Consider the following 15008-nt stretch of genomic DNA (forward strand, 5'->3'; position numbering starts at 1 on the left):
CACGTTGACTGAACGGTGTCCGACTACCGGTTGGACGTCTTAAAGGGACAGCGTCGCCGTGCCTTAAAGGGACAGTTCACCTGAAAACACGAGGGGGAGCGGTCCAAAAGATGTTTTTGTGAAACCAGAAGGAACCATATTTGGGGGGCGGGGGATGACAGCAACCCTGCATCCACTGGACGGTACTAGCTGTCAATCACACGGTATCTCGTGTTTTATCATCTACTTTACTCTAAATTGGACCATCAATTACAAAACAAACATCTTGTTTTCTTGAACAAGACTTCTCAGGAACTCCTCAGGAAATTTTATACTGGCGTATATCAAAGTGAGAAGTCGAGTCATTTCCTCATAGACTGCTGTAGAAACGGACTTCTTTCTGCAACCAGTGGACTCGCCCTCTGCTGGTAATTCCAGAAAATACAGGTTTCAGGCCCTTTCCACATTGGCATCACTTTCTGGACCCGTGAATCATTACTACTACTGTTACTACTGCCCTCTGCTGGAAGGTAAGAGTACATCACCATGTTTTCTAATAAATTCCACACAAAACTCAAAATTGAGGACTTCCTGTTGGATTTAGTTCATGGACTTAAAATACTTTTTTAAAGTCTTGGCCAGATATACTTCCCATCCAAATTTCCTTAATTGTTGGAACATACCACAAGAGCTGCTTTGTTGAAATGGGTAGGGGTGTGCGGGCGAGGAATTCAGCCTGACCCAAATACCAAACAATCCCATCAAAGGCCACATTTTAAGGAAGTGTTGGGCAAAGTATGCTTGGTCTCTCCGAAACAGCTTCCTGTTTCATGGCAAACAATACATCACCATGGTAATGGCTCTTCTTGAAAAATCAAAAGCTTTTACTCCAGCACATTATCAAGGTCTTAGGACTATTTCTGACCAGATCTGAGGCACATACGTTTAACCTGTTAGGGAGAATACGTCAAAGTAATACTTTGACATTTCCTGTTCCCAGTAGGTGGTGCTATGGCCAAGACGGACATTTGGCCAGTAGAAGTTTTCCAGGTCTGTAATTTCAGAAAGATTTGATTATGTAGAATGATGACAGATTATCAAACACATAGCAATCAGTATGCCTGTACACTGACGAGGCTCACTGGATTTAACTGGAAATGAACCAAATAGACTCAAATTTACTAAGCTGAGAGTTCATCAGGAAACACAAAAAACGGCCTTTATTTATTTTTTTACAAATACAAAATTTTAACAGTGTTATGGAATGCAATATATTTTTTAACTTGTTCCATCAATAAAATGCTTTCAGATTTAGAATGCTACATATTAGTTAATATTTACTGCACACATAAAAACTGCATGCATATAAGTGTCAAAAGAGGGAAAAAACAACCTCTAACGTATAAAGATATGCTACATAAGTACGAGCTCAGGAAAGCTCTGAGGTTCATGAAAAAAGGAAGAAAAAAAACGATGTAATATTCTTTTTTTTGTCCTTGCCACATCCAGCTTGGTGCTCTGCTATCTCTTCATTCCTCTCTGGGCCTGTTGCAGCAACGAATCAAAGTCCAGGTTCTCGTACCGGCCCTTGGCAGGAGACGGGTCTGCGTCTCTGTTTGCATCTGAGGAGGAGAGGGACATTTACAGGCTCAGAACAGAGGGGGGTGTACAAAATAACAGTAATGCAATAAATACTAACGGCGTCGAAAGGTATTGTTGACAATGTCACTCGAGTGTTCAAAGCGAGAGCCACATTGTGCTTTGAATTACACCGAGAGCTTTTTCAAGGTGTTCATTTGGTTCCTGACCCTGCATGTATGTGGAGGTGACTAAAACTAAGATGAATATTGTAGAGTCAGAGCAACGCCTAGGCTACATCCACATTACGGCGTTGTCGTTTTAAAACGCATCACTGCTGCTACGTTAGCGTCTGTCGTCTACACTGCTCCAGAGTGTTCGAGCCCCTTAAATGGAGACGTTTGGAAACACTGCTCGCCCCGTTTTAGTGTGAAAACGCTGGGGCTGCATTGTAGTATGGATGGGGAAAATACAGAGACGTTTGGAAATGATGAGGCAGTCACCCGCATTCGCTTCCTGACTGGTTCTTATCAGTCACGACTCGACCACCAGCGGTTAAGTTCCACCTTGTCCAAAAGAAGAAATCCCTGCTCTTACATTTCACCATTTGTTGTTTCTCGTTCGTAGTATTTTCTGTAACTAACAGCCAACTAAGTTGACAATCTGTTTCCTGTTTAATTTGACTGTATTTATATAGTTTTTCAGGTGTGTTGGTGTGGAGAGTGATTAATACTGATTCAGAGCTATTTTAGCAATTGTATATGCCCTAACCCTAGAGATCGAAGCTTTAAAACGCCATTTTAAAACGAAAATGTCGTAGTACGGATGTAGCCTCAACGTTAGATGTTTTCCTTCAGTACGGAGATGTTCTAGTCCTGGTTGGAAGTTTTGCAGTCTCACCTAGATCCGCGTAGTTTGAATTGCAGAACTGTCTTCTACCACCGAAGCAAATGTCAAACGGCAGCTCATCAGGCTTCCTTATTTTGCCGCCGTTGTCAATGGCCGCAAAGGCATCGTCCGTGTTGTAGAAGGTGACAAAGCCGTAGTGGTCGCTGAGAGAACCAAAGGTGCTCGATTTCAATACTGATATAGTGATGAAAAATAGTAAACGTAAAAACAATATAGACACGTTTTTAATTGTGCATACATACCCTCTGTCTCTGAAGTGAAGCGACACACACTCCACATCTCCAAACTGAGTGAAGCGCTCTCTCAGATCATCGTGCGTCATCGACCTGCAGATGCGGCCGACGTACACCACCCTACGCTCATCCTGTTTGAGAAGATGTTTTAGAATAACTCCCTACTCATTACTCCACTTGAAAAAAAAACAACACAAAGACATCAGCTGACATGCTGTAATCTTCTACTCACTATGGCTTTTAGTTTCTGTATCCTCATCTCGTGCTCCCTCCTGAGCCTCCTGGACTCTCTGCTGCTGGAGTGATAAATAGAGAGTTTTGACTTTTAAGTCGCCGACAGCCTATCTTACAAGTTCATTGCGAGCCACACAGTGCGACACGGATCTAATAAACTTTGTTTCGACAAGTCAATAATAACACAGAATGAATCTTAGGGTACGGCACAAAAAAATCATCAGTGTCTTGGGTCTTAAGTCCATGACACTGGCCATCTTTAAACCTCGACCAAAGATATTGCCACGTTTCTGGTCCTCTTTTGTCTGGGCCAGCCCGAAGTCGCACAGTGTATACCCGCCATTTAAGCCAGAAAGAATCATGGGAAAAATCTAATTATCAAATGTCTTGACTTATTAACTAACCTGTAAACATCTTTCCACTGCTTGCGGGAAATGCGTGGGGATGGTGACCGGGATCTGGACGGGGACCTGGACGGGGACCTGGACCGTGACCACGATCTGGATCTTGATCTGCTGCATCTCGATGTGGAGTAAGACAGTCTGTAGCGCCGAGGGGGTGAGCGGGAAAGGGAGCGGCAGGGGGACGACGAACACGAACTGCTCTCTGAACGCCTGTGATGAAGCCTGCAAATCGAGAATTGGAAAAATGATGCACAGAGGACAAATGGAGAGAAACAATGAGCCAATGGTTAACAGGAGATAATTACCTCCGTCTTTTTGGAGAGCGAGATGCTGAGCTGGAAGAGGAAGATGATGAGGAGGAGGAGCGACATGAGCTGGAGCTGGAGTCAGAGTGAGGGGATCGTCTACGATATCTGCTCCTCTGCCTCCCTCTGTCAGGGGGGCTGGGTGGAGGTGTAGGGAGAGTGCATGGGGCTGAACCACCTTCTCCGGTGGCTGCACCACAGTCTGAAAACTGCAAAGCTCCATCTGTGGATGGGTTGGTCTCTGACGTGGGCGTTGGTTGCTCTGTTCGTCCAGTCGAGGTCTGTGTTTTCCATTCAGTAACAGTAACTGAGTCGAGAGTAGTTTTTTTTAATTCATTAGTACTTTTAGAATCATCCTTGAGTGAAGAGGGCGTCGCTCCGCTACGCTGAGTAGCACTTGTTAGCAAGTGATCCACAGAGCCACAGTAATCGTGATCGGAGGATATAGATGAATACATGTGAGGAGAGGTGTGAGTAGCGGGGGGCTCTGAAGTGCTCGTGTGAGTCTTCCTGGGCGGTAGAGGACGGGGGTCAATGATCTGAATGGCTTTAGCTGGAGGAGTTTTGCGTCTTGACGGCTGCTCCGGCCGAGTGCTGATGATGATTTCAGTGCAGACGGGCTCTGGGATGTCCACACGCCCCGACGTTTGGAAATGTGGCAGATTCCTGAGGGGTTTCCTGGGTGATTCTGAAATGCTTAAAGGCTCATGTGCTTCCACAGAGGGGGTCGGGAGTGATCTGGAGGTCTTTTCTGATCCTACAGGTTGATTTCTCTCCAGCTTCATGCATCCGTGAAGGTTTGAAGGTGGAGTGACAACAACAGGGTTGGTCTCGTTCTCACAAAGTCTCTCCTCTTTAGCTGGAGCAGGAAGAACGAAAATGGGTTATACAATGGCCAGATGTCAGTAACCAACAAAACACCAGTCATCTGATCACTCACCTTGTGTTTCCTCAAACTGTTCCAGCAGGCTAGTCAGATCAGGGGCTTCAATCCCTGGAGTGGAGGAACAACAGTTACATTTACTTGATTAAAAACACAGTTTGAGTGCCTGTATTACGTCAGATATGACGGCCCCGTCTCCTACCTGAGTCCGATGGAACACTCTCTGGTAACACCGCCTCCTTTTTTGGTGTGGGAACATCTACGGCAGACGCCGGCTGAGCAGAGTGGGGTGTAGACGGAGGAAACATTATTTGGCCCACGGTATCTGCACTCGGTGCCTGAGGAGTCTTTGGTTCCAGCTCGGTTTCTTTTACCTGGCTCTGTTTTCCAGATTGTTGTGGCTGGAGTTTGCGGCACTCTGAGGCAGGTTTAGTTTGTGTGGTGGCAGGACTCGGTGCTGGAATTCGAGAGGCAACGTCTGAAACTACCTCTGTGACCATGTGATTCATTTCCTGAAGCAGGGCGGTGCCTTCCTGGTTTACTAACAACACCTGGGGCTTTGGCCCTGAGGAGGACGGCGGTCGCTGAAGACATGCTGCTGAGGACTGAGTTTGGATTTTGTGCAAGTGCGTGGTGCTCTGGAGGTCGGAGTCCACGCTTGGAAACTCCACTGTGGACTCCGATGATGAGTGGGCAGTGGGTGGGGATGCTGTTTGGCTAACTGGCAGGGGGACGAGGACAGGATTTGGGGGATCGCTGCTGAGCAATGTTGGTTTCTTTGCTGGACTTTTCATGCTTTCGGACACCTTTGTGTTTGGGTTCGTTGTGGCGTCTGGCAGAGGACTGGCAGGCGAGATGGTTTTGGATTCAGGTCTCCGGCGCTTTAATCCGCTGCATGTGGGTGGTTTTGCCTCTGAAGGCCTCAGTGGTAGAGAGACACGGTCGGATGAAGTCTTGTACTCGGGTTTATGGAGATGGTCTGGATAGTGGAGCACTGTATTTGGTCTGCAGCTATTTTGTCTTTGTTCCTGTAAATAGAGAATGGGGGGCAACTCCTTGGGGGGTTCAGAAACAGAGGGCCACTTGCTCGTGTTGTTCCTCTGTTTCTCCACCTGGGGCTGTCTCTTCTGGCGGAGCTGTCTGTACTCTTGGAGGCTCAGTGATTTGGCCTTTGTCTCACCTTTCGGTGGCAGAACGTCCGACTTGTCACAGTGAATTTCTGAGGATGTTGTTGTCTGAGGTTCGAGTGCTGACCCAACAGGGTTACCGAGGGCTTTAGTGCCATTTAGTTGAACTGGCACAGGTTCACTTGTGTGCCCACTTGTTGGATTTTTCTCTTTAAATCTCTTTTCTTCTGATTCATTAAAAGAAGCCACTTGAACGGGGCCAAAGCTCACTCTTTTCTTTCCTCTGGATGGCGGCGCTCTGGGCGAGTTTCCATTCAGCAACACGCTCTTCAGGGGTTTCCCATCGTCTCGTTTTTCACCCACTTCCTCTTTCTCCTTCGTCTCTGTGGCCGGTTCCTCGTCGTCAGACACAACATTTATCTCTTCGTCACTCTCTTCGGTGGGCCTCTCGTACTTCCACACCTCTTCCTGGGAGAATAATGTGTGCTTCTTCCTCTCTTTGCTCCCCTCCTCCACATGCAGCTTCATACAGTAGGGATGCATCAGCCTAACCAGGTTGACGAGAGAGGTCGACGTGAAGACGTCGACTTCATTCTCCGCTTTCTTCGATTTGGGGTGAAACACTATTTGACCTTGTTGCATGAGCAGCTGTGGGAGGACGTTTCTCTCAATTTTGTTCTCGTCTTCCTTTTCTCCATCCCGCTTAATTGCGAATGTAACATTTGATGATTTGGGTCTGGGTGTAGGTCTGCCAGTGAGTGATATTACCTAAAGAGAAGGAAATGTTTAAATGTTGAGTGTCTGAGCCTTGGGAAGCAGAAAAATAAAAATTGGAACAGTACATTTTGGTCACTTAGTCACTGCTAGACTCTTTTCAGCATGTGCAGTTTCTTAAGGGGTGCGAGGCTCATATTCATAAAGCACTGCAGTCCTAACAAAATAGCATTTACCAGGCACATTCAAAATGATGGCGATGTTTCTCACATTAACGCTGCTCCTATTGGTCTGAACATTTGAAGCACTAAATCAACAGTTGTGTCTCCAAATTTGTTGTTCCAGTGTGTGTACCCACCACTGAGTTGTCCCTGCACCCTGCGCGGGTGAGGAGCTTGGTGTCTGGCAGAACATCGAAGGGAGACAGAGTCCCGTCGTCATCCTCCACGCTGTCCAGCATCTCAGTCAGGGCCGACAGCAGGGACTCACTCTCCTCCTCCATGCCACTCTTACCCTGAAAAGACCCAGCAGTGATTTATCTGTCCAATTCTACCATTTACGAGTTGCTCCTCCGATTTATAAGCTTCATCACTGACCTCTGATGCGACTGTGGCGTCATCGAAAATGGACAGGATGGAGTGATCCGTACAGGACTGCGAGTCCATCTCCAGGCCTTCGACATCACCTCGACTCAGGGCCGACTGCAGAGACACAGACATACATGGAAACTGCATCAAAACCCATGTTGTGTAAAATAAATGTGTAAGCACGCACACTAATCTGGTCTATTTATTTTACATCCTGCAATTTCACAATACACTCCTTACTCTGGGTGGGACCAGACACTAAGGCACAGGACGCAATGAGCTTGAAAATTAACTTTCTCAGCATAAACAGGAAGACACGCCCGACAGTAACTTCAAATACAGCCATGACAATGAGTGAGGCAAAGTTGGCGTTCAATCCACATTTGAGACACTGCCACCGAGCTGAACACTAAATAAATAAATGGAATAAAATAGCATAAACCTCTAAAGCATTGAATGTTTTTCTTTTCTTTATAGATTCATCTATTGACTATTTACTTAATTAGTCATTTGCTAAATGCCATGCCTGAAGATAGTAAAAACAACTACTTCTACAGTCTAAGACGACACAGTTAAATGTCAGGAACCAGTGATGGGTGTTTTTTTTGGCATTTTGCTTAAAAAGAGAGGAGATGAGCGCCGCAACAATTATCTGAGGTTACGATTTCATTTACCATTGATTCATTTCTTGATCATATCTTGAATTAGTTATTTAGTAAATAACCAGGGTTGGGAAGTAACTAATTACTCAGTAATATATTACTGTAACATTATTACTTTTCCCAGTAGTAGAGTAAGGGATTACAATTTCCGAAATAGTCATTATATTACAGTAACTGAACCAAGTGAAGCAGGATTACTTTTGCTTTGCGAGTATGCGAATATGTATTTTATCCTAGGTAGGCTTTCTTGTATGATGACGTGTACGCGCGGGCAGGTCACGTCGGCTACGAGCCAAAAAGCTAAACGAAGGATAGAGGATGACAGAGATCCGGAGAATCTCGTCGCAGGGTATATCGTAGATAAGAGGGCTGAGAAGCTTCTGCTAATGACATACAATCATTGTTTCACCTCTGAACATTAGGGAGGGCCTTGCTTAATATGCCCGGGCACAAATAACAGAACAATGCGCTGGACACAATATCAGCCTGGGTGTTCTGCAATGTTTAAAGTTCTGCAAAAACCATCAGATACTCCTTGCTGCTCTCATGACTGAATATGCAGAACCGGCAAAAGTAATATAGTAATATAACGAGTATCGTAACCACTTACTTTTAAAACCAAGTAATAAGTAAGGTAATGTAATTACTTTTTGAAAGAGTAGATAAGTAGCTTATTAGCCTTCCTGAGTAACTTGCCCGACACTGTCAATGACACATCAGAAGATCATTTCTTATTTTATTGTATCATCTTGAGAAGCAAGGCATCAGACAAACGAGCAGGAAAAACTGCGATTCTCTTTTAATGTGACAATTGTTCGATTGTCTCAAAAGTTGAAACAGAATGTTTGCAATGCCAGGCCTCGGTCTACAGCCAAGGGCAGTTTGCAGGTGTCTTTCAGTGGGACAGAGCAGAGAAGAGTGGGGAGGGGAGGGGAGGGCCCCAGAGGGGCCCCACAAGGGCCCCACACCCTGAACCGTGATCATAGGACCTGAACACCATCTCTGTACTCAACCAGGTCAAAAGCTCCAGAGTTGTTACAGCACGTGTGCAGCCCGTCGGCCTGGACACAACCTGCAGTGAAGCTCGGGAGAGCGACCTCGCTCCCGGGGAGACTGGCCGCCCTCCCCGCCCTTCCCGCCGGCCCCGCCGCGGTCCTTTTTACAATGGCGACGACGCTAGACGTGAACTAAGAGGTGCTGGTGATAACTAGCCCGGCGTGAAGGCCTTTCTTTCCCCCTCGCTCCCCGCCCCGGTGAGAACCCGCTGCCACCGGGGCAGCCTGCTCCAGCCACGTGTCGCCCGGCGCACATGTGGCCTTCGCACGCGCCGGCGAGACGCCCTGCCCCGGCCGCGGCGAGCCGCCCGCGCCGGTGCCAAACGAACTAACGCGAGGGGAACCGGTACCTCGTTGCGGGTGCTGCCGACCAGGAAGTCGCTGCGTTCGGCATTTAAATCCGCGTCGTCCCCCCTCCACCGCGCCGCCATCTTGCCGCACGGCCACATGGTCCTCTGGCAGGCCGGAGCGAGACACGTGGTCCCCGGCCGGAGGCTCGCGCAGGCAACACCGACCCGGGATCAGACGGTAGCCCGCCGGTCCACGTGAGACGGGGCGGGGGAGAGGAGTGGAGATCTGATCCCGGGTCGGCTACAGCTCGTTTTCCTCTTAAAGATTAGATAGACATTTGTTTTGCTGCAAACGCTCAGTGATTAATGGATCGGCGCTGTGTTTTGCGTTGATAATTGTATGAAAAAAACAACGTTTTTTCATATTTTTGAAACAATGAGCACTTTTAAGCAGTTTTTTCTATATAACCTTTTCCTATCAAAGTTGTCAATTAGGTCACATGAATTAGAATTTATTGCCAGAGATTTTGATTCCATGTGTGATGATTGAATGTAATGTATTATAGTGATATGTGGATTTAACATTTTTCATTTCACTTTAATTTGTTTGCTCAATAGCGACACCTAGCGTCCAAGTGACCACACAACAGGCTCCACTCAACACAAAGAGTGTCTTTTCATTGTGTGTGTATTAGATATATTCATTTACCCATCCATTGAAATATTTTCTAAATTTCCACAGTACCAATTAGAAGTAGAAGCAGATTTGGCGTTCTATGTTTTATTCTGTGTTAAAATGCAGCAAAATGATGGTGATAACAGGCAGATGCTCTGCTCAGGCTGCCTTGCACATAATGTATTAAATTATTGGCTTGAATCCCTTTTTCCCCTTTATGGCGGGAGGCTTTAATAGAGAGAGCACCAATGGGGAAACTGGGAGTTCTGTTGAATTTGGAAATTCTGCTCTGTAAAGCTTTTAAATGCTCCTGTGTGCTTCGTTATCTCCCATGTCATAACTGCCAAGTGTCATGAAAACATCAGTGCATCTTTGCACAGTATCTTATGCGTAACAGTCAGTGGCATCCTTGCAGTCAATCCCTAAAGTGGCGTCAGGCTAGAGTGTATCTGCCCCCCCGTGGTTCTGCCTTATCCCCAGACCATCGACGATTGTCTGCATGTTCAGACATTGCAATATTGATGTGTTGACTTCCCCGATTAATGTGTGTACACACTGGTTTGCTGTTTACAGCAGTGCTAGACCCTTCACAAGGAATGGCACCCACTGAGGCCCAGTTTGACGTCTTCACATGAATTTTAATGTGCTCTGGCCTCAAAAAAGCCTTTGTACTGTGCACTAGATCATTATGATTGAACACATTTGAATGCATTTACCGGTTGTGTTCACATGACTTACTGTAGTGCTGGAACGCAGCACAACTTTGCAATCACATGAATCAGAACCAGGGCGGATTCATAACAAATCTTTATTTTTCACTCTGTACAGCTCAACACTGCGTTACCTGATATATGGTGAACAATTACTCTTAACATTTGAATAATAAATACAGCTGTCTGAACCAGTGTCGGCATTTCTCTCCATAGCTGATGAAGACCCACAGCAGCATCAAACCTCATGATCCACGGAAAAATGATGTGATGATCTTTGGATGGTTGATTACATTAACATATTCAGCACAGCAGCCAAGTGTTTTCCTCGCGTCCCCTACTGTCATACCCATTAAACTACCCCGTTTCCAATTGTGCAATGATGCTGAAGTTGTTCACGACAAAGTAAATAATTTCTGCTGGAGTGTCGAATATGTCTACAAATCCGGTCCGAGCTGTTCAGCCTGTCTTACAGACATACTATGTGCCTTCCTATCCACACCTCAACAAGGTGAGGCTGATAAGCAAAGCAAATAGCAGGTTAACACAAATCCACTGGTTATATTCTCTCTCTTCTCTCTGGGAACAGCTGGCTTGGCTCTGCCTAAACCCAACCCCCTCCCAGCAGCAGGAAAGGTCAGTAAGTAAGAAATGATATGCTGTTGTCACACTTTATTGTTGTTTTTTCTATGGATTACCCAAACTAAATATACACTGTTCATTTTTTGAGCATTGTATAGGTAATAGTAGGTAGATTGTGTTCATTTGGAGAGAGCCAATTCATCGGATTCCCCCGGTTTCCAGTCTTTATGCTTTGCTAAGTTTACCATGAAAGTAACCATGTACTCGAGCACACTTTCACTGAGTCACCTGACATGCACAGTTTGGTGCATTAAACTTCAGGTCGAGTATGATTATCTTCTTCACGTGATTCAAGGAGAAATCCTGACGCTTGGTGCCTAATCTGTGCCATTATTAAAAAACGTATAACGCAGCTGTGTAGAGTGTGAATTGAAAGGGAAAATGACAGTTTCAGGTGACTGGTTGTTTGGTGGTTGTGCACAAATCAGATCACGATGTCTAGTATACTTGTCATACTTCTCTTCTCTTTTCTCTCTTTAAAAAACATGCACGAGCTGTCGTGCACAGAACTCAAACGAGCCCGGCCCCCTTCACTGCAGGAAGCCACTCAAAAATATAACACTTGCATCGCATTTTAGACAATTTTGAGATACAGACTGATGAGAGGAAAGAGAGTTGAGCGTTGAAATCCCTCCTGTGGATATATTCTGTCCGGCTGACTGTGAAGATAAATCTGCTGTTATTTATTTCCCCCCACTAGATGGTGATATAATATATCGTCGATTCAATCCTACACACTCGCCTCCGAAGTTGTGAATGAGTTAATTCCCCCCCGAGCTGATTGCTCCATGCAAGCCACCTATTCACAGCGGAGGCCAATCAGATCCTCATCCATGAATGAAACGGATCTTCATTTGTGCGGCACTAGTATCTTGTATTATCTCACAGTTTTTCCCCGGAGGACTCCAGATGTGTCTGGCCTGTTATCTCTTGCATACCAGCAAGCAGTTGACCTTTCTTCTGAATGTCACGGTGGTACACAGAGTCAATGGCTGCACTAGTTCACTGGGGAGGGAAATATGTGCACAGATAGGCACACAAGGTACCAAATATTCACTTTTCATTCATTTTGATCCAAAGGGTCACCTGGTGTGTTCTCCCCATGTTCATCTCACCTGCCATACTTGTTTTTGTTTCCTCTATACTTTTACTCTTTATTTCCACATATATCTTATATACTCTACTGCTGCTATTTCTCTGATTCCTACACACACCCGGCGGGCGAGTTGCGAGTGTCTCCAGGAGTGTGCAGTGGCATGTGTGTGTGTGTGTGTGTGTGTGTTCGTGTGTGTGTGTGTGTGTTCGTGTGTGTTCGTGTGTGTGTGTGTGTGTTCGTGTGGGGGGGGGGGGGGGGGGGGGGGGTGTCTGTGCAAGTGGGTCACCTTAATGCAGCATCCAGCAGCCAACCACACACATACAGAAGTACATACACATACATTTAACCCACACTCCATCCGTACACCACTGTTTTTGGCAGGAAAAGTAAAATTCACTCACTCACTCAGTTTTTTTTTAAAGCTCTGCTGAATGCCAGATTTTTCGTCAACTCTTGAAGGAGGGGGCTTTGCCTTCATGCCCCCCCCCCCCCCCCCCCCCCCCCCCCCCCCCTCCTCCTGTCTGCCTCTCATCCCTGGCTCACTCTTGACCCGCAGGGTGACTCCCGTGGTGCTCTTTTGGCATGTTTGAATTTTTAAAGAACCCATGAGGTCTTAGGACTCGGGTGTATGCTTCCCTCTCTCTGCCTCCCTTACACTTGCTGCCTTTTCTGTGTGTTGGTGTGTATGTTTTTCTATATGTTTTCCAGTCATCTTGGCTGCTCAGTCATGCAAGGTTTTATGCACTTCTACGACCTTTCAGATGTTGCGTAATAACGGAAAAAGTGTGTCACAACGAGGCAAAAGCATTCTGATCTCTAACGTGACACCTTCTCTACAGGGGAAAGCGGGACACAGGAGTTGAGACGTTGGGGAGTTGTGTTGCCATCGTCCCTGTTTGATTTTTCTTTACTTCAAGAATGTCTCCTTTTTCTTTTGCTTTCACAGCGGAGAAGAGGAATGCCCTCCCACTTGGTGCAGAGAACATCTGTTAGTGAGAAATGAAAGCCTGAGAGAAAAGAGAAAGGGGGGGGAGACTTAGATTAATAAAAAAAAAGAAAGAAAGGAGGTGAACGAAGAACATGAGAGCATGCAGAGAGGTGGAAAGGGGAGGACGTCAACATGAGGAGACCGACCTCTCTACAGAACTGCAGAGGTGAGAGAGCATCCAGCGGAAGGTAGCGACTTACAGGTGTTCACGGGCACGTATGCGCGCACAAACACACTCAGCGTGGTAACAGAAGCCCGCATCAATAATGCAGCTGAGAGAAACAGGATGCAGATTCTTCCTTGCATAAGAGTTCACAGAGAGCTGGCTGGCCGAGGACAGCCTCTTTCATTCTCCCGGTTGCCCCCAGGCTGGATGCACCGATGATTTCATGTGCCATCCCAACAACTTTTCAGGTGTGCAGGAACACGTGCACCGGAGTGGTGCTAAAGCCATTCTTTGACTTCAGCCTACCCACTTTATTTGTTATACCTTACGGAGCGACTTCCTTAGTTGTGTTTCGACAGGAACCTTCATTTAAATCAGATATGCTATCAGATAAAACAAACCAATCAAAATGTGAAACTGTTGACTAAAAGCTGCCCTAATCAATGTTTTCGAACCATGCTAGCATTCAGACATTCATGTTCCCAGGAGGATGAATCCTGCTGACTACTCTGATCCTCTGATTTTTCCTTTTAGCACCTGCAGTTGTACATTTGTGGTTTTGAGTGAAATGTTGGACTGATCATCATCCGGTCTGGTGCAAACATTACCGGTTCCCTTCAGGCTCAATTTGTACTTTTGTGATCATTTAACATTTCATGTAATGGAATCAACAGGTCAAAATTACAATTCCTCCTGTACTTTTGGTTTATGACCAAATACCCGCAGAACCAATAGAAGTGAATGTTAACGTGTTTACATGCTAAAGTAAGGTGGTAGCTTGAGTAACTCTCATCGGGCAGTTCCAGACATGATTTCAAATAAGAGCTACTGTTGCTTCGTATCAGTTGGATGCATGATTGGCAACTGTTTGGCAACACATTAGACATAATGACTTTACAGGGTGATAATTTGCAAATGTTATATTTTTATAGCTTGTTACCTCACCACAAGACAAGCCAAAATAGTGAATTAAAGCAGGTTTGTTGAGCTGTTTTACAGATATTTACAAGGATCAAGGAAAGTAGAAAGTGGAAACGTAGTTTATTGTAAGGTCGCACAGCGGGAAACTTAATATGCTCTAAAAAAATTGCTGCCCGGTTCTCAATGTCCTTCATTAACACGTTGTCTTCACCTTTTAGTTTGGTGTTTACTGTTTCTCTTTTTACTTTACTTTACTTTCTTTGTGTGTGTGTGTGTGTTTTTGTGTGTGTGTGTGTTTACGCTCATAAATTGATAACAATCGTGAGGTGTAAGACACTGCTTTGTGCACACATCTGTCTGAAAGTATGAACTTGTCAAAACTGCCTCTGTGAAACTGTGTGTGATATTCTGGACGTGTGAATCACAGTTTATATGTATATGTGTGTGAGTGAGTGCGTGCGTTCGTGTGAGTGTGTATAGAAGCTCATCATTGTGCTATCCTTTTTCTGCCACATTGCCATGGCGACAGTGCCCTCCCGGGGTAATGGGGGACGAGTGCGCCAGAGCTATTTATTCTCTCTTCCTCCCTCCCTCCATCCATTACCCTTCTCTTTTCCTCTCTCTCACTCTGCCCTCTTCCTCTTGCAACCTCTCCGTCTCTCTCCATCTCCCTCCTTCCTCTGCTCTTTCTTCTCCTCTCTGATTGGCTTAACACTCTCCTCCTCAAAATGAGATACTGCCTAATGAGACAGAGGGTGAGGAAGAGAGGGAGGGAGACAAAGAGCAAGTGTCTTAAAAAAAAGGGAAGTAGAAATATGTGGGGGAGGCGATCTATGCAGACTTGTGTTC

General features: G+C 45.8%; 1 protein-coding gene and 1 long non-coding RNA gene across 3 annotated transcripts; one reads left to right on the forward strand and one right to left on the reverse strand.

The window, feature by feature from the left end:
* The first annotated feature begins 49 nt into the window (after positions 1-49).
* On the forward strand, positions 50-7402 carry LOC118313157. Its single transcript, XR_004794392.2, has 3 exons — positions 50-509; positions 980-1029; positions 6712-7402. It is a non-coding gene; the product is annotated as an uncharacterized LOC118313157 (long non-coding RNA).
* On the reverse strand, positions 1177-9248 carry LOC118313137 (peroxisome proliferator-activated receptor gamma coactivator-related protein 1). Of its 2 annotated transcripts, none has more exons than XM_035638429.2 (11): positions 9021-9248; positions 6963-7067; positions 6725-6880; positions 4728-6420; positions 4583-4636; positions 3643-4501; positions 3338-3559; positions 2932-2992; positions 2709-2830; positions 2458-2609; positions 1177-1601 (listed from the first exon to the last, which is right to left on the reverse strand). In XM_035638429.2, exons 1-11 carry the CDS (start codon positions 9117-9119, stop codon positions 1501-1503), a joined length of 3624 nt encoding a protein of 1207 aa, XP_035494322.2. In that variant the 5' UTR covers positions 9120-9248; the 3' UTR covers positions 1177-1500. The 2 variants fall into 2 exon arrangements, with proteins under 2 accessions (XP_035494322.2, XP_035494321.2); XM_035638428.2 differs by having other exon boundaries at positions 2932-2995; positions 9021-9245.
* Between the last annotated feature and the right edge of the window lie 5760 nt (positions 9249-15008).

The sequence above is a fragment of the Scophthalmus maximus genome, chromosome 8 (genome assembly GCF_022379125.1).
Source record: "Scophthalmus maximus strain ysfricsl-2021 chromosome 8, ASM2237912v1, whole genome shotgun sequence".
NCBI classification, from domain to species: domain Eukaryota; kingdom Metazoa; phylum Chordata; class Actinopteri; order Pleuronectiformes; family Scophthalmidae; genus Scophthalmus; species Scophthalmus maximus.

Bases quoted from the DNA above. Each gene is read 5' to 3' on its own strand.
- LOC118313137 (XM_035638428.2), bottom strand. From the start codon at position 9,119: ATGTGGCCGTGCGGCAAGATGGCGGCGCGGTGGAGGGGGGACGACGCG. The intron at 4,637-4,727 runs GTAGGAGACGGG...CCTCCACTCCAG, and splicing joins GAGTGTTCCATCGGACTCAG to GGATTGAAGCCCCTGATCTG. The intron at 4,502-4,582 runs GTGAGTGATCAG...TTCCTGCTCCAG, and splicing joins ACAGTTTGAGGAAACACAAG to CTAAAGAGGAGAGACTTTGT.